The sequence below is a fragment of the Peromyscus californicus genome, unplaced genomic scaffold, assembly GCF_007827085.1.
Source record: "Peromyscus californicus insignis strain IS unplaced genomic scaffold, ASM782708v3 Scaffold_5__1_contigs__length_169319896, whole genome shotgun sequence".
NCBI lineage: Eukaryota > Metazoa > Chordata > Mammalia > Rodentia > Cricetidae > Peromyscus > Peromyscus californicus.
Window position 1 is genome coordinate 66,388,821 of NW_026294573.1, and position 18,388 is coordinate 66,407,208.

Consider the following 18,388-nt stretch of genomic DNA (forward strand, 5'->3'; position numbering starts at 1 on the left):
AAAAAATAGAAACAGAAAACATTTATTTTCAGTATACTGAAAAAGCAACCAGGAAGCGTCAACAAAAGGTAATTCTGATCATCAAAAGGGAAGTGTGATTGATAAATTGGACATACAAGCAACACGAAGAAAAGACAATTACAATATTTTAGGAGTCTACAATGATCAAGGATGGTAAAATTCAGCATAGTCTGGCATGTATCACAGATTTTAACAAGAAAAAAAGCAGATATTGTTAGAATGATCACAAGGCTAGAGACCTCAAACAAGAATATAGCGAAGTCATCAAAAATTATACACAGGTTATATGAGCCTGATTCCAGCAACGAAATGAGGAAATGAAAAGATATCCATATGTTTAGCTTCTCATTTAGGAAATATAATGAAATCCATTTAATAGGAAAGCAAGTATGTTAATCACTGTGTTAAATGTCAGGGGACTACTGCATACTAAATGTGTGATGAGGAGTACCAGCATCACTCCAGTGTTTCTAATGACCACGGAGAGGCTTCATAATCTACAGTTAAATGACTGAGCATCCCTACAGGGCAATACTGAAGTATAAATGAAAACTCTCAACTTATCCCAGAACACTTCCTCTACTCTGGCAAAGTCACCTCAGGTTTTCAAGAACACATTGCAATTATGTAATGGGGAAAACTGAGTCAGTCTAAGGAGTTCCCTATCCTGCAGCTGTCAAGTAAGAAGCCAGACAACGAGGACATCTCCCAGAAGTGTGGCATACCTATATAAACTCTCTGATCTAGTGTCTACGCCACAGTTTTCTCTTACCTGCTAAGTACTCATATGTCAGACTATGAGTAAGATCCCAGCACTTGGGAGAAGGGAGAAAGATCAGGGTTCAAGGTCATCCACAGGTACACAACAAGTGCAAGGTCAGCCTGGGCTACATGAGACCCTGTCTCATGAATATACATCATATACATATACATGTGAGTAGGAGGAAGGACTGATATACACTTGGGGGATCTGGCAGTAATTACAATGTTGTGATTATGGCAGTCATTTGGAAATCAAACTAATATTTTGGGGGCATTGACAATTTTAAACTTTATATAAAAGAAAAACAAATCCAACAAATACAAGACTCATGAAAAAATTAAGTTGAGAGCTCACCTTTCCACAACCAAACTGATAGTTTGAGTGAGATCCGGATTTGTTGCCTGGAGACGTTTCCACAAAGACCATACAAATTCTTTGTCAGCCTTAAGGAAATAAAAAGCATGTTAAGTGTGTTGTTTCTATTGATAAGAGATGATACTATGTTAAATTTAAATATAAAAACAATTATTTTACTACTACTTCTATAATTATACTAATGAATCCTTTAAAAGTGTAGCAGAAAGAGGCTGGACATGGCTCAGTGGTTAAAAGCCCTAGCTGCTTCTCTAGAGGCCATGGTTCAATGCCCAGCACCCACATGGTGGCTTACAATCATATGCAACCCCAGTCCCAGGGAACCTAATACCTTCTTTTTGCTTCCTTGGACATTGCATATACATAATACACAGATATACAAGCAGGCAAAATACCCACACCCACAAAAATAACTTTAAAAAACCATTTAAAAGTATGGTAGAAAAACCTTTTTTAAAAAATTCCTTATACTGATAGCCTACACTCTAATACTGATAGTGCTGCTGCCCACATTTTGCAAATACTGAAGTGAAAAAAGTGTGATTTACTCTGAGAGGAAGCTGCCCTTCATCTGCTGCTGTCTTCCAGTTCCCTGGACCTCAAAACCCCATCAAAGAACTGACTACCCCAGCTGCCTCCCCTTTCCCACTTCCTTCACTCTGCAATTCTTTCAATAAGATTTCCTTCCCAGGGGAAAAAGACTGGGAGCCCCTCCCCATCTCTGAGAAGCTGTAGACAGTTGATGGCTTCTCAGGGAGAGAGCATTTTCTTTAAGGGCGTGGCCCCTGGAAGGTCAACTATGCTCCAGTGGACGGGGTATAACAGAGTATATGGGCAGCACAAATTAGACCCAATGTGTTATTTTAAGAGAGGGAGGGAGGGAAGGAGAGAGATAGGGTAGGGAGGTAGGTGGACCGAGGAGGAATTAAGGGGAGGAGTAGGGTGAATATGACCAAAATACATTGTATAAAATTCCCAAAGAATTAATAAAATATTTTAAAAATGAAAAGGCCAAAAGGAGACCATGGATTGAAAGGAAATATTTATAAAAGATGTAGCTGATAAAATACCTGTATCCAAAATATACAAAGAATTCTTAGAAAGCAGCAGTTAAAACACTAGGTGATTTAAGAAGTAGCAGGAGCTCTAAACAGATGTCTCGCCAAAGAAGATTACACCTGGCAAATCAATTTCCCTCTATACCAATATACTAACATTTCCCGAGATCTTCTATCCTGCAGAATCCAATGGACGGTTTCAGACTTACAGGCTACATCAGTTATTAATTCCAGTTAATAGAAATCACTTTGGGAAGCTTTAAAAAAAATGATAACCTAGAGGTTTTGATTAACTGGTCTTAGATAAGGTCCAAGTATCAGAATTCTTTCAAAGCTCTGAGATGCACTCAGAGTTAAGAGTCAATGCCCTACTTGATGTTATACAACTAACAGAGTTTTACAAACCAACCCTTCTGTGGTTTCTCTATCCTTCACACCTGTATTGCCAACTGTCTACTTGGCAATTCCAAATGAATGCCTGAAAGGCACTTCTTAAATTTAACTTGTCTGAAATAAAATTCTTGATCGATAACCCTCTCACAAACTTGCCCTTCTGCATCTTAGAAATGCATCATTATCTCATTCATTATTTCAGACACCTAAAATGTAGGGAGAAGTCAACCTTGGTGTCTCTTTTTTCCCCATACTTCCTATACAACAGAAGGCCTTATCTGCAAAATATATCCTTATTTTAATCACTCTCAACACCTTCACCATTATCACCCTAGTCCAAATCAATTCCAACTCTTGTTTCTATCTCTACAAGAGGCTCTTAGACTCACAGGTCAAATGTCTCCACTGGATTCCCATTAGATTGGGCAAATGATCCTAACTCTTTACCAAGACTCTCAAACGCCATGTCATCTGGTCTCACACACACTCTCCACGATGTCTACCATGCTCCCCTAGCCTTAGGCTGGCTTCCTTGCTCCATTTGAACCAGAGCCTTTGGGTATGCTATACCGTCGTCCAGGTTTTCATACTGAAGATTCCCACACTCAATTCAAGGCTTTACCTTGATATCACCTCCTCAAAACAAGCTGCCCCTGGCCATTTATAACTAAAGCCACAAGTCTGCTAATCCCTTGTCCTATTGCATTTTTAATGTGTTTATTTTTATTCTTTGGGGGTGTGGAGAATGGGACACACTCTTGCCACAGTGTGTGGATGAAAGATAAGGACAACTTTTGGGATCTGGTTCTTCCCCTCCAGGGTGGGACCTGGGAATCAAGCAGCACTCTTGCCCACAGTGCCATCTTGCCAGCTCCCCTAGTTTGCTTCCTGTTTCTGTGATAAAGACACCATAAGCAAAAGCAGCTCTGGGGAGGAAATGGCCTGGCTTGCATGTATGATCACAGTCCATCACTAAGGGAAACAAGGCAGGAATTGAAGCAGGACAGGGACCTGGAGGCAAGAACTGACACAGAGGCTGTATAGGAACGCTGCTTACTTGCTTGCTCAGACTGCTTTCCTATAAAACCTAGGAACACCAGCCTAAGGGCGGCCTCTCCCCACAGGCGTCTGGGCCCTCCCATATCACTCATTAATCAAGAACATTACTCTATTAGAATATAGCTTCTGCCTATGTGAGGAACCCAACTACAAGATGCATTCTCAAGTCTACATTTGTTTTGTTTGTTTTGAATACCTGGACAAGGCTTCAGCATAGCTAAATATATAGCAGTTATAAAACACAACTTACTTCTCTGGGCAAATATTCTGATTCCCAATACCATATGCTTTCAAAAAGCTTATCGTTAAATTTGGTAATGAACATATATGTCTGTCGCTTAAATGCCCTAAATAATTTTCATCTAAAACTGACTTACAGTTTGTAAATGTTGTTGGCTGCTACAATAACGCCCCCCCACACACACACACACAAGCTTTATAAATCCAACATCATTTTGTTTCATCTGCTAGTCTGCAAATGGTGAGGAGTATGCACATCCACATATTGTCCTGCATATATCCAAGCAGGATACAGTCTTGAAAGACAGAATAAAAGCAAATAATAGGCTGAAAGTCATCTCTAAACAAATAAAATAAGGCATTAAAAACATCTTGAAAAGCTTAGGAAAATGCTCCATTTAGAAGCTCCTCCCTCAGTAAGCACGACAGACAGATTTCCACTCATTTCATCAGCCTTTCCTTCAGCTCACTATTGTACCAGGTGCTAACCTGGGGGCCACATGCGTTCCGGAGAGGTGAGATATAAACGAATTTACTTTGGGTTGCAATTCCCAACAATATTTGGACACTATATATTCTCAGGTGCTGTCATTTATGGATGAATAAGAAGTAGAATTCACATCAAAAACGAAAGGTTTTGCAAAACAACTAGAAATTTAATTATTTTTCCCTAGTAGGACTCTAGTTGGGCAATAAGGGCAGTTACTGCCAACCTCATTTCTGGAATTTACTGTGATATCTCCAATCATCTAATAGTATTGTCAAATCTCAAGAATTAGCCATTCTAAGCTAATTAGGACCATTTCTATTTCTTAATCTGCCTCAAGGTTTGCAATAACTCCCTAGTCCAGGTATGCCCAAGATCACAAAGGTCAACGCCATACTAGAAGCCACATTTTTAAGGTTATAAACGTGAGAGTAGAGGGACAGTGTAGGAAATGTGGGTAGTGCCTTAGATTGCTCCTTTAGCATGAGCACATATCTCTAAATTCCCCAAGGGTGAGGTTTACAGTGGACAAAACACTTTAGTTCATTGCTGTTTTATCCCTTTGCTCTTTTGCCAGCGAATAGAAAATGAGAAGGGGGGCAGTCAGATAATTGCTCCCCAATCTACTTAACCAAAGCTATAGTCAAGTTTAAGATTCTGTTGTTTTTACAGCAAAGGCCTATAAAACAAGGTAAGAGAGCCCAACAGAGCAAATCATAAGGGAATGAGCAAGGCTTCACTAATCTGAACTTATAATACTGCTCTGTCTGTGTTGGCAGTTCCTAATTAGTGTCTCTTAAAGACTAATTTAATTTTTTTAAAGACCTGTAATTAACTGAACGACGTCCTACTTCCTAACCCTATATAAGGTTCAAGCCAAATCTTAGGAGATGGTGGTAAGATAGCAAAACGCACCCCTCCAAAAAAAAAAAAATTAAAACAAAAATAGCAAATCTCTGTGCACTGGCAAGCTCATTTTAATTTACACAAACCCTAAAACTTATCTGGGAAATAATTTGAATGCAACTAATTTAACAACTGCTTTCCTCTGCCAAGGCCACATGAAAGTATGGGACTTTCGCACTCATCATCTATGGGATCATCCTAAGTTAATGGTCTAGGCGATCATTCGAAGTTAGTAAATGAATACGGAGCCTTCTATGTGTGAACTCCCCAGTCCCAAGGCTTTCTAAAAACGGTGATTGTGTTTGGAACTTAAGGTTAACAGTGTAAGAACAAGGGTAAGTGTGGGCTGGAAATTTAAAAGCAGGCTACTTCATCAGTGACATGTTTTTGTTTTGTTTTTTTTTGTGTGTGTGACACGGTCCTGTTTATTTCAATTCACGGGTGCGCTCCCCTCGTGGGCACTAGGTACTAGTCACCACCAGGAACTTGGGCTTTGAGGAAGGCGCCTTTGGAGAGCATGTCTCAAAAGGAACCCCAGGTCTGCAGAGGGGCCGAGGCTGCAGCCCAGGCGATGGATGGGTGGAGCGGGGCGTGGAGCCTGGAGAGCGCGTCCCGGGAGGGCTCCCTGGGTGCCCGGGGCCGCGAGCGAGCGAGCGAGCGAGAGCCCGGGGGAGCGGTGGCGGGCGCGCTGCCCCTGCCCGGGCGGTGGACGGGAAGGCCGGCGGCCAGTCCTGGTACCTGACACAGGGCCAGCTCCTCCTTGAGGCTGCTCAGCTCTTCCTCCAGCAGCTGCGTCCGAGTCGCCTTCGCCTCCGCTACCGAGAGGCCCTCTGGCCGCCAGGGGCCCGGGGGCGCGCTGGCGACTGCAGCGAGAGCGGCCCCGGCCCGGCCCGGCCCTCGCCGGCCCCCCGACCCTTCTTCGCCCCTCCAGACGAGGTCGCTTTTATCCGCGAAGACCTCCCTCGCGGCGCCCGCCAGCCCCGAGGCCTCGCTGCGCACGGCGTGCGCCTCGGCTCCGCGCCCGCGGCGGCCCGATGGCCGGACCGGGGGCGGAGGCAGCGGGGAGGACGGCGAGCGCGCCGCCATGGCCGCGGCGCCTAACGGGTCAAGTTCCCGCTTGAAAACTCCACCTTCCCGTCCCCATCCTGAGGAGCCGGGCCTGCCGGCCTACGCATGCGCACGGCTTTTCCCGCCTCGGCCCGCGCTGGCGGCTCGCGGCCCGGTTTCCCGCGGGCCAGCGCCAGGCGCGGTGCTGCGCGTGCGCGCCGGGCCGGAGGAGGCTCGGGCGGCCCGAGTCCCCCAGTCCGGGGTGCGGTGCCCGGGTTCCCCGCCCTGCTAAGACCCTGGCCTCCACCGAGGACCTACTTTACATCCCTCCTCCTAAAGCCTTCCTGCCAAGCCCCCAGCGACCCCGAACTGTGAATTCCTCCTCCTCCTCCTCCTCCTCCAAGGCTTCTGCCAAGTCGTTTTTCACGTTTCATTGACCGCCCTCAAGTGTTAGTTACCCCGCTAATCTCTCCAACGCTGTTGTAAGCTCCTTGAGGATCGGGGAATAGGTTTTAAGAGTTAAGTGTTTTCTTCACACCCCTTGGCAACGCCGCCTTCCAGTGCGGCTGACATCCAGCCCACTGAAGTCAAGGAGACGCGGAAAGCCTTGTGCTGAGCTGGGACTATCGAGCAGGCTTCCCGCTTGAATTATGATCCTTCCTACACCCTTTGTCTTTTGTTTTGCAAGAGTCATGGTTTCCTTTGAGTCTTTATGTCAATTTCTTTATCCCTTGGCTGGATATCAGAGCGAGTTTGTCCTACAAGGCCCAACAACTTGGTGTCCTTGGACCGATCCAAAGTCAGCAACGGCGTGTGATGAAAGAAATGAGGCTGACTGACTTACTTTCTCTTTTAGTCTCTGGCTTTTTCTTACTCGCTTTGTATACACTTCAAATACTTAATAACCTTCCTTTATCCTTAAAACACTTCCTCGCTGTTGCTAAACTTAATAAAGGCATGCACGCTGAGCTGAGTTTCACAGATAGAATTGCTCTTTTTTGTGTTTTTTGTTTGTTTGTTTTGTTTGTTTGTTTCCAGGAAAGCATCCAGAATACTTGGAAGACATTTGAAATAAAGATTGAATCCACCGGGAAGTGACCATTTTCAAATCACCTATGCCAGAATTTGCTCAGCATACCAGAAGACAGCCTCCAGTCTTCCTTCCCACCCAAGGAAGGAAGTGTGAAGTATATTAAAGAATTATTTTTAAAGTACATGTGGGGGCAATGGCTCAGTCCATGGGGTGTTTGCTGCGAAAGCATGAGGACCCAAGTTCAGTCCCCCAGAACCCACTTTTTTTTTTAAGCCAGGCTCCATGGTGTTGGTGTTGCAGAATATTTGTACACTGAGTGAAGATGTGTTGGTGTGATTGGTGTAATAAAATGCTGCACAGCCAATAGCTAGACAGGCGAGATAGGCGGGACTTCCAGGCAGGGAGAGGAAGAGGAGATAATTGAGGTGCACGGGAGAGGAATGGACATAGAATGGGTCTGACACACAGACAGAATGGGAGAGAGGTTAAAAAAAAAAAACCACGTGGTAAAACATAGATTAACAAAAATATGGGTTAATTTAAGTTATAAGAGCTGGTGGGACAAGCCTAAGCTAATGGCCAAACTTTTATAATTAGTAAGTCTCCATGTTGTTATTTGTGAGCTGGTGGCCGCCGAAAAAGCTTGCTACATGTTGGCAGGCCTGTAATCCCCGAACTGAGGAGACAGCAACCAGAAGATCCTTGGGACTCACTGGCCAGCCACTCTAGCCAAATCAGCAAGTTCCAAGTTCAGAGAGAGCCTCTGTTTCAAAAAACATAATGGAAAGCGACTGAAGGAGACACAGAACGTCAGGCCTCCACACACACACACACACAAGCACCTAAGGTATACACATGAACACATACCTACACACAAAAAAGAAAAACTACATAAACTTGTCTTACAAATGTTACGTGTTGCCGGGCGGTGGTGGCGCTCGCCTTTAATCCCAGCACTTGGGAGGCAGAGGCAGGCGGATCTCTGTGAGTTCGAGGCCAGCCTGGTCTCCAAAGCGAGTTCCAGGAAAGGCGCAAAGCTACACAGAGAAACCCTGTCTCGAAAAAACCAAAAAAAAAAAAAAAAAAAAACAAAAAAAAAAAAAACAAATGTTACGTGTTGAACATTTAACATTTGCTTAGTCCAATGTTAATTTTAAAATATAAATTCACTTAATTATTATCTTATGTTAAATTATATGTCATTTGCATTTTACTAGTGAAGAAACTGAGACTTCAGAGGTCATTGTAATTTCTGACTTTCCATGTCTGATAATAGGGAAGCAAGAGTTTAAATCTACTTAACTCTAAAATCGATGCATTTGATCTCTATGGTTATTTGAAACAAAGCGTTAGATTCCAAAAATATATGAGATTTCATTGGGATTAGCACTGGGAATTCTAACCATATAATTCATAGATTTGACTTGAAATAACTATGAGTGAATATGATTATTTCTTATTTGTTCATTTCATTTGGCCCTAGAAAGAGTCTTTAAAAATCAATGAAATATTTTCTGTTATGCTTTGTATCATGTTCAATTCAATTTTTCAACTCAATATTTCAATTCAATATTTTGATTGATAGATAGATGTGGGGGGTCTGCCCCCACCTTTTCCCTCAGAGTACTCTTGAGCCAGGAGAGGTGAGAAATATTTACATAGAAATATAGAGGGGAGAGAGACAGTTAGAAACACAGGATCGCCTCGGGAGGGCCTGGGTCAAAATCCACCAGTCCCTTCTGCATCTTCTAAAGGGCTTTTAAAGGAATGCCAAGGGGTGGAGCAAAAGGCCTCCCCCCAGCACAGCCAAGTGCAGACCATCCCAAACACCTGGTAACCATGCTTTAGTGGTCAAGCCATCCACTAAAGCAGCCCTGCTGTGTAAAGCAAGCTTAGATCTCACTAGGAAACCTTTGTGGGCTCCCACAGATAGATGGATAGATAGATAGATAGATAGATAGATAGATAGATAGATAGATAGATAGATAGATAGATAGATAGATAGATGATAGATAGATAGATGCAGTATACATAGATAGATGAAATATGTATATACATAGATAGATACAAGATAGGTAGACAGACAGACATAAATTTCTCCAAAGGATAATATCTTGAATCTGTATCTGTGAGTAGGCAAATACTTTTTGCAAGGTTTTTATTATGGCAATATACATACAGCATAAAATTTATTACATGCTATTTTAAATGGATACAACTAACAATAAAGTAGTATCGTATTCACCTGTTAGGTAACCACCCCCACAGTCCAATTCCAGAACATTTTTATCACCTCAAGTCAGAACCCCATACCCATTAAGTCACTTCACATTCTTCCCTCCCACAAACCCCAGATAATCCCTAATTTCTTTCTGTTTCTATGCATTTTTCTATTCTAAATATTTAATATAAATAAAGCCCTAAAATATGTGAGCTTTTATTCTTTTACTTAATATATTTTCAAGATTCACCCATGTTGTACAATATATCATAGTTCATTCTTTAAAAAAAAAATTTTATTTTGTGTGTGTGTGTTTGCATGTATGTATGTATAGCACATGCGTGCCTGATGCCCACAGAAAACAGAAGATGGCTGTAGACACCCCCCTGTAATGAAGTTGTGGGTGGTTGTGAGCCATCCGGAGTAGTCTGCAAGAGCAACAAATGCTGTTAACTGAAGAGCCGACCCTCCACCCTCTCCTTGTTTTTATAGATGAGTAAATTCTACTGTGTGGATAAACCACATTTTCTTTATCAACTCATCAGTCAGTGGGTGTTTACATTATTTCCATCTTTTACCTATTCTGGATAAAGCCGCTGTGAACATCTGTGGATAGGATTTTGTTTGAAACTCCATGTTTAATTCTCAATGAGTGAAAATTCTAGAGCTTCTGGCAAATAGATAGCAATTTTAAAGATCCACCGGGTTTCTTATACTTGTATCATTTTCTATTGCCATCAGTGATGCATCAGGACTCCAATTTCTCACCATTTTTGCCAGTACTTGTATATTGTTTTGTAGCATGAATCTTAAAAGATCTTAATAATAATAATAATAATAATAATAATAATAATAATAATAATAATAAAAACCTCGGGAACCAGATATTGTAATGAACGAGGAAAGGTCAGAGAAACAGAACGGGCCACAGCTACCTCGCCTCACCAACTTCCCAGCTGATCTTGTTTCCTCAAACTGGAAGCCTCTGTGTCCTATAGTCCAAAGTCGAGTTTTTAGGCTTCTGAGCAGCAGTTCAGCTGAGATCCATTCGGATGAGGACACAGAGGCTTCCGTTTGAGGAAACGAGATCAGCTGAGGAATTGGCGAGGCGAGGTTAGCTGGGGCTGGTTCTGTTTCTCTGATCTTTCAGTGTTCACCCCAATACCTGGCTCCGGGTTTGTCTTATTAATAAGACCTTTTAAGATTCACGTTACATTGTTTTGTTTGGGTTTGGGTTTTTAATGTTTATGGCCAGCCTACTGCTTGCTATGTGTGTGGTTTTGTCTTGGGGTTTTGTTTTGTTTTTTGTTTTATCTGTTGACTAGTGGCATCCAGCACTGCTGAATGTGTTTGGACATTGGCTTAACTCGTTGGAAGTATCTCTTCAAGCCCTTTGAGCTTTGTTTGTTTGTTTCATTTTGTGGGTTTGTTATTATTGATTGTTTTGTTTGTTTGTTTCATTTTGTGGGTTTGTTATTATTGATTGTTTTGTTTGTTTGTTTCATTTTGTGGGTTTGTTATTATTGATTGTTTTGTTTGTTTGTTTCATTTTGTGGGTTTGCTATTATTGATTGTTTTGTTGTTTGTTTGTCTGGAGCTAGAGTCTCAGAAGGTAGTCTCAAACTCACTGACCTCTGGCCTCAGCCTCCCCAGTGTTGGGTTCGCCAGCCAGCCGAGCCACCATGCCTTGCCTTTGGACCATTTTTAATTAGATTGCTTTTGTTATTGTTGTTGGTAGGGCTGCTATTGCATTTCCAGGAGTCGTTTAACGGAGTCATGCATATTTTTAGATGTGTATAAAGGGTTCTCATATTGGTTATTTACTAAAACAAAGGAAATATATCAAATGCTCAGCATTTGCATCTGTATCTCAGAAAGACACATTAAAAAGCTGTCCTACTGCCTGAATAAAAATAGCCAAAGCAGTCTACAGTGTTTTTCTATTCAATTATGTGTTCAAACAATTAAAAGTGATGATATCTGTTCTTCACCACAATAAATTCTGTTGATGATGAAGTACATTAAACTAGAGAGATGCATAGTTCTCTTCACATCTCCATCTCCATGGGTCAGCTGAAATACTGGGGTAAAGTAGAAATTTGAAAAGTTTCTAGAACTTTATTTTTACTTTTTTATCTTACCAATTTAGTGTCATCTTTATTTGTCATCTTTATAAATCCAATAGAATTTAACTTAATCTTTTCATAAGATATATCCTTATTTTTTAAAATAAGGGTCTCGACCAAGTTGGCCTTGAGCTTATAGACATCATTCTGCCTTAGCCTCTGAAGTGCTAGGATTAAAGGTGTGCGCCACCACACCAGGCAAAATTTTCCTTAATTTTTTAGTGTTTGTAATATCCTTAAAATGTAAATCAAAAATCACTTGCTACACATATCATGAGTGTTGTAAGAGAGATGCAAACTAGAATGTGCTGACGACCTCAGTAGCATACATACTGTGCCTATCTCATGGGATGACCTCAGTAGCATACATACTGTGCTGATGTCATGTGATGACCTCAGTAGCATACATACTATGCCCATCTCATGTGACGACCTCAGTGGCATACATACTGTGCCGATGTCATGTGATGACCTCAGTGACATACATACTGTGCCAATCTCATGTAGACCAAGCACATGAGTGAACAACAGTAAGTCAAAGTAACTCTTACACACTTACAATTATTACAAATTTTTGCACAAGTTCTAATAAGTCCTGAGCTTGTGTCATCAAGTCCATTTACCCCATGAAAGCCTTTAAAGGTACTTTAAAAGCTGTGACCCTACAGCAACAGAATTTCATGTTGCCTTTTATCTCCAAAGACTTAATGCACACAAATTGTTCAAACAGGATTTTTTCCTAATTGGAAGATTTTTCTAAAATTATGTCCACTGAATCCCCACTATCGGGGTGGATGCTATTCTGGGTGGAGGATAATATGCGTGCTTTACATTTCAGTAACATTTAGCAGAATACTTTGTCAGCACTGTTCAGAATACAGTCCCAGGTTCCCTGAGAAGGATAATCAATTCTACAATACAGAGAGTCGTGATTTCCACTCTTCATTTTAACACAGAATAACGAGGTGACACCCTCCTTTCACTGCCTTTTATCCGTATTTGCATTTCTTCTTCCCTGATAAATACATAGAATGGTAAACCATGATCCTGAGTACTATAACTGAATATTCTTTTCTCCTATGGCAATATTGCAAAAGTATTCCATCGTTCCATCTATATGACTTCCCTGGTTTTACCCAAAACATGAAAGCCTTACTCCACTACCACACTTCTGGTTTGATATTTCTCTCAGTGATGTTTACCTATTCTGCCTATATAATAAAGCTCCCCATCTCTAACACACACACACACACACACACACACACACACACACACACACACACACACACACCACTTTTCTGTTTAAAACTTAATATGATGGGCACTAAGTAATTATTACTCCTTTACCAAAAGAACGGGGAATTCTATAAGGTCATAGCACTATTACCTGCCCTGATAGAGCAACTGAGAACCAAAATCTTCAACACATGGACTTGTGGGTTCATTCATATTCAAACCATAACATTCCCTCCTGGTGCTCAAAGGCTTATGACCATCCCATAATGCAAAATTCATTCAGTCCATGCCCAAGAGTCTTCAAAGTCTTATTTCTAACATTGTAAAAATCAAACAAACCAGAAAGTACAAATTGAAAATCTTCTCCAAGGCTTAATCTTTCAGCTGTGAACCCCTGCAAAATAAGAAGCAATCTCATTGACAGAGAATAAGTATTGCCACTTCAAAAAGAAGGACTAGGGGTCCAGAAAGGAGGAGTGCGACCAAAGAAAGACCCAGAAGGTAAACATTAAATTCATGTCTGTCATCCCAGGCCCATAGCATCATGATGTGAGTTCCAGCAGCTTGGGCAGGTTCTTTCCTCTAAGCTTGCTATTTGTAGCCCACATGGACTCTTTATTGGGCTAGCTCCATCACTGCCAGTGGCTCTCTTTAACTCATATTCCATATTACTGGCATTCTCCCCATCTCCTGGTCCTAAACCTTCCTTTGAAATCTTTGTGGATACTGCCATGACCTAGTAGTAACTCTTACCTGCAAAACCAGCATTCCAAGGACAATTTGAGCATTGACCTCTGGATACTGCATGGCCGAGCACAATAAACCCTAGATAAACAATTCCCTAAATGACCCTGTACAAATGAGCCCACTCAAAAGTTATTTTCTTCTCCAGGAAAAGTCTTTCAAATGCATTTATTCTTTCATAACCTCAAGCCAACAATGACCAGTTCCTACAATGCCCATCTTTCTTCTTGTCCCAATGCAAATTACTTGGTTTCTTTATAATGGTGCAAATCTCTTCAGAAACCATGCCTTCTTTAGTACAGATTTTACATTTTTTTTAACGAAATTGCAATTTCTTCAAGTCTTTCTGTTCTGCTTGCTGCTCTGTTTTCACTGTAACTGTTGTAAATGTAGCAAGCAAGAAAGTATGCAGATCCTGAATGCTAGGGAGTCTTTTAATTGTCTGGACTGAATAACTAGCCTGCCTAGTTTAAATACAGTGTTGCACAAAGTTTCAGGATGTGGACATAATGTACATAGTGTTTTGATTGAATGGAGTATATACAGTCTTTCCAAATCCCAACAGAGTCTTCATTCCAGTCTGTAATATTTTGAACATAGCCTTTACCGTCCACATCTACAGCTCTTCTGAGTGTACACCGGAATCTCCCACTGAAGTCTACTTCTAGCATTCTAATGTTGCTCTAGCCCACTTCTTCAGAATTCCCTGAGCTTCTGCTACAAAGCACTCCTAAAAGCTTAGAAACCACGTGGTCAGGATAAGTTACAGCAACTCTCCACTCTCTGTTTTCATTCGCTGCTCTTATCACTAGGACACAAGACCTGACAGAAATAATGGAAAAAGGAAGAAGGGCTTATTTGGGCCCACAGGTTAGGTTTTAGCTTTGTTGCATGCACTGGGGTAGAACGTGTTGGAGGAGGAAGCTCATCTCACAGTGGATAAGAAGTGGATATCAAGAAGGGGATTGGGGACCAGATAACCTTCCTTCTGATGCATCCCACACTGCCTTACCTCCTCCAGTTAGGTGCCACATACTCATGTGTAGTTGGAGTTTTCTCCAGTCCTGCCCAGGCCCACAGCCGCTCAGACCCAAATAAACACATAGAGACTTATATTACTTATAAACTGTATGGCCATGGCAGGCTTCTTGATATCTAGTTCTTATATCTTAAATTAACCAATTTTTATAAATCTATAAGTTGCCACATTGCTGTGGGAAGGTCTTTATGTCAAATGTGTTGCTGATTAGTCAATAAATAAAACACTGATTGGCCATTGGCTAGGCAGGAAGTATAGGCGGGACAAGGAGGAGAATAAAGCTGGGAAGTGGAAGGCTGAGTCAGAGAGACACTGCCAGCCGCCAGGATGAAAAACAGCATGTGAAGATGCCGGTAAGCCACGAGCCATGTGGCAAGGTATAGATTAATGGAAATGGATTAATTTAAGCTGTAAGAACAGTTAGCAAGAAGCCTGCCATGGCCATACAGTTTGTAACCAATATAAGTCTCTGTGTTTACTTGGTCGGGTCTGAGTGGCTGTGGGACTGGCAGGTGATAGAGACCTGTCCTGACTGTGGGTCAGGCAAGAAAACTCAAGCTACACCACATGGCTTGTGACTTACCAGTACTTTTACATCTTGCTTCCTCTGTGTCTGGCTGGTGACTCCTGACTCAGCCTTCCTGTTCCCAGCATTCTCCTCTCTCTTTGTCCTGCCTATACTTCCTGCCTGGCTACTGGCCAATCAGCACTTTATTTATTAACCAATCAGAGCAACACATTCACAGCATACAGAGCAGTATCATGTGTCAACTACCCCTAGAAATAGTACTACTATCTGAGTGTTCAGCACCTGATCCAATGGGACTTATTTCATATTCAAACCATGCATAGCTTAAAAACAGAAGCTCTCCAATGAGCACCAAAGGAAATGCATTCACTTCATCATCCTCACATTTCTCTCTAAACTCAGTTTCTTTTTAAATGTTTTATTGTGCATGCATGCATATGTGCATGTTCATGTGTCTTCAGGCACACTTGTGTGCAGGTACATATGCACAGATACATGCATGAGGAGGGCAGAGGACATCCTCACGTGTTATTCCTCAGACACCATTCATCTGTTGGCCTAGAACTAACCAAGCAGGATAGACTGGCTGGCCAGTGAGCCCCAGGAGTCTGCCTTTCTCCACCCCATCACTATTAGAAGAGCACACCATCATGCCTAGGGTTTTTTAAAATATTATTTATTTAATTTTTTTTTTACACAGTATCTTTTGATCATGTTTCCCTTTCCCAACTCCTCCCAGATCTTCCCCACCTCTCTACTTACCCAACATCATCTCCTTTCTGCCTCTTTTTGATATGGGTTTCGGGGATCAAACTCACATCATTATATTCTCATGACAAGCACTTTACTGACTAAGCTACATGGCCTGCCTCATCACTGTTTCTTGATAGCCTAAATGTTATAGATCCCAAGGTAGTGTTTTCAATTTGCATCTGCATCTGCTTTCTATTTTGCATCCTTTATGATTTTATAATCATTTTTAAATTTCACATACGTGTACTTCTTAAATATCTCTAAAGTAGATTGTAAGCTCTTAAAAGAAAGACTATGTCTATATTTTTTCTGCATCTCCATTATATCTGTCATAATGTTCAGCCACAGGAAGCACTTGATATATTTCTGTCATTTAGCTTTCCTTAAGCCACAGAAGTTCTTTGCCATGTCTTCCGCAGTTCCAGGCACTCATCATGGTTGTTAATTATATCTTACTTTAGTGGACAATTCCTTTGCAATGAGTAGAGAATAGTTTATGGAGGGCAGGATATTAAAACAGATAAATAGATCACCTAATGTAACTAGTGCTGGCAAGTGCAAAGGTTTGGCTCTTGGATATCCCCAGATGTCTGTACATTAGAGGCTTAGTCCTTGGTGTGACAGTGATGTCATGGTGAATCCTTCAGAGGTAGTGGAAGGCCCTTAGGCCCACTGGGCTCCTGTATTCAGAAGGTACTGTGGCGCCTAAGTCTCTGGCTTCCTGTTCATGGTGTGATTATGTCCTCTAGCCACTGCTGTGCATCATGATGGGACAAAGGCAAAAGGACATTCACCCGAGTTAATGCAAGAGTGCCACTGAAACTCCAAACTAAGTCAATCGTTGTCTTATCATTTTAGCCTCTTTCACATATTTTCTTAGAGTGACAAAAAAAAACCCTGACTATCAGAAAGCAAGGGAAGTGTGTTATGAACGTACAGCAAAGGCTTATAGATGAAATCTAAATGTTGTGGTGCTTGATAGGTTGTGAGACCTGAAATCCACACACACAAGCTATGTCTTGGAAACTGTCTGTTGTCCTAGATCTTCAAATGAGCCCAAATATCCACATGACAAGTGAGTCAGGGTTCTTGTGGTGGTTTGAATGAGAATGCCTCCCAAAGGTTCATGCTTGAATACTTGGTCCCTGTTAGTGGCACTGTTTGGGAAAGTTAGGAGATGTGGCCTTATTGGAGGAGACATGCCCCTGGGAGTAGGCTTGGAGGATGCAAAAGCCCCTGCCATTCCTGGGTAGCTCGCCCTCTGCCCCATGCTTGTGGATCAAGATGTGAGCTCTCAGCAGCCGCTCCAGTGTCATTATGCATCGAGCATCCACAGCAGCTTTGTCTGTAAGACTGCCTGCCTACTGCCATGCTCCCTACCATGTTGCTCATGGACTGTAATCCTCTGGAACCATGAGCCCCACATTAAATGCCTTCTTTTAAAAGTTGGCTTGGCCATGGTATTTTAATCACAGCCATAAAAAAAAAAAAAAATAACCAAGACAGTTCTCTAACAGTGGCCATCTTCACACTGGAGAGACAGAATCCAGTGCAGCTTAGTTTGTGGCACTGGATGTCTCAGCATGCCCGGTCTGGTGTTGAGGGTCTGGAGAATTCCTGAAGAGCCACCAGTCTTCAGTGTGTGCTGGAAGCCTGAGCATCTGGGTTCTGATATCAGTGAATCGTGCAGAAGCAGCAGCACTTTGCCAGGGGACACCATGGGGTAGATGAACTCACCAATGAGGTGCAAAGACAAGCAGGTAAAAGCAAAGAGGTTCTTCCTCAGGCCTCCTGTGATCTGGGCTGCTACCTGGAGGTGCTGCCCACACTAACGGTGGGTCTTCCCACTTCAGTGAATCTGATCGGGAAAGTCCATCACAGGTGTTCCCAGCAGCTTGTCTTTCTAGTTGACTCCAGGGCCAATCAAGTAAACAAACAAGGTGAACCACCACAGCCCTGGGGAACAAGTCTGGTGATGTACAAGCAATACAAATTTGGAGTAATAAGGTCTGTATAGTTACCTTGGTCTTTCTGGAAATATGCTCCTGGGGCAATCATTTAGAACGGAATTATAACTAACAACTTAATTAAAATGACAAAAGTGTTGACCTGAGGCTTTAAGAAAATGTAATGACAGTTATCTGTGCCCTGCCCCAAAAATATAGATTAGAGTCAACTGATGGTGTTTTTAAAATAAAGATTCTGTGATCACATCACTGGAGATCCTGGATGTGATTGTGGTACTCATACACTGTTAGGCTTTCACAGGTCCACAGCTCAGAGTCTCATGAACAACCAGGACAGAGTGAATATGTAAGTAAACATGGCAGGCATTAGCACTTCTGCAATGCCCAGAAG

General features: G+C 42.0%; 1 protein-coding gene across 9 annotated transcripts in view; it reads right to left on the bottom strand.

Annotated features, from left to right (window-relative positions):
• The window catches only part of Cntln (centlein), a 265,736-nt gene extending 258,420 nt beyond the window's left edge, over positions 1-7,316 (bottom strand). For 2 of the 9 annotated variants that reach the window (XM_052715957.1, XM_052715956.1), the window contains exons 1-2: positions 6,041-7,307; positions 1,139-1,227 (exon numbers count right to left, since the gene is read on the bottom strand). In XM_052715957.1, the coding sequence (XP_052571917.1) occupies positions 1,139-1,227; positions 6,041-6,388 (437 nt within the window). In that variant the 5' untranslated portion in view covers positions 6,389-7,307. Of the gene's footprint in view, positions 1-1,138; positions 1,228-6,040 lie in introns of all 9 variants that reach the window. The other 7 variants (XM_052715950.1, XM_052715948.1, XM_052715951.1 and 4 more) reach the window with 7 other exon arrangements.
• Positions 7,317-18,388: the final 11,072 nt, after the last annotated feature.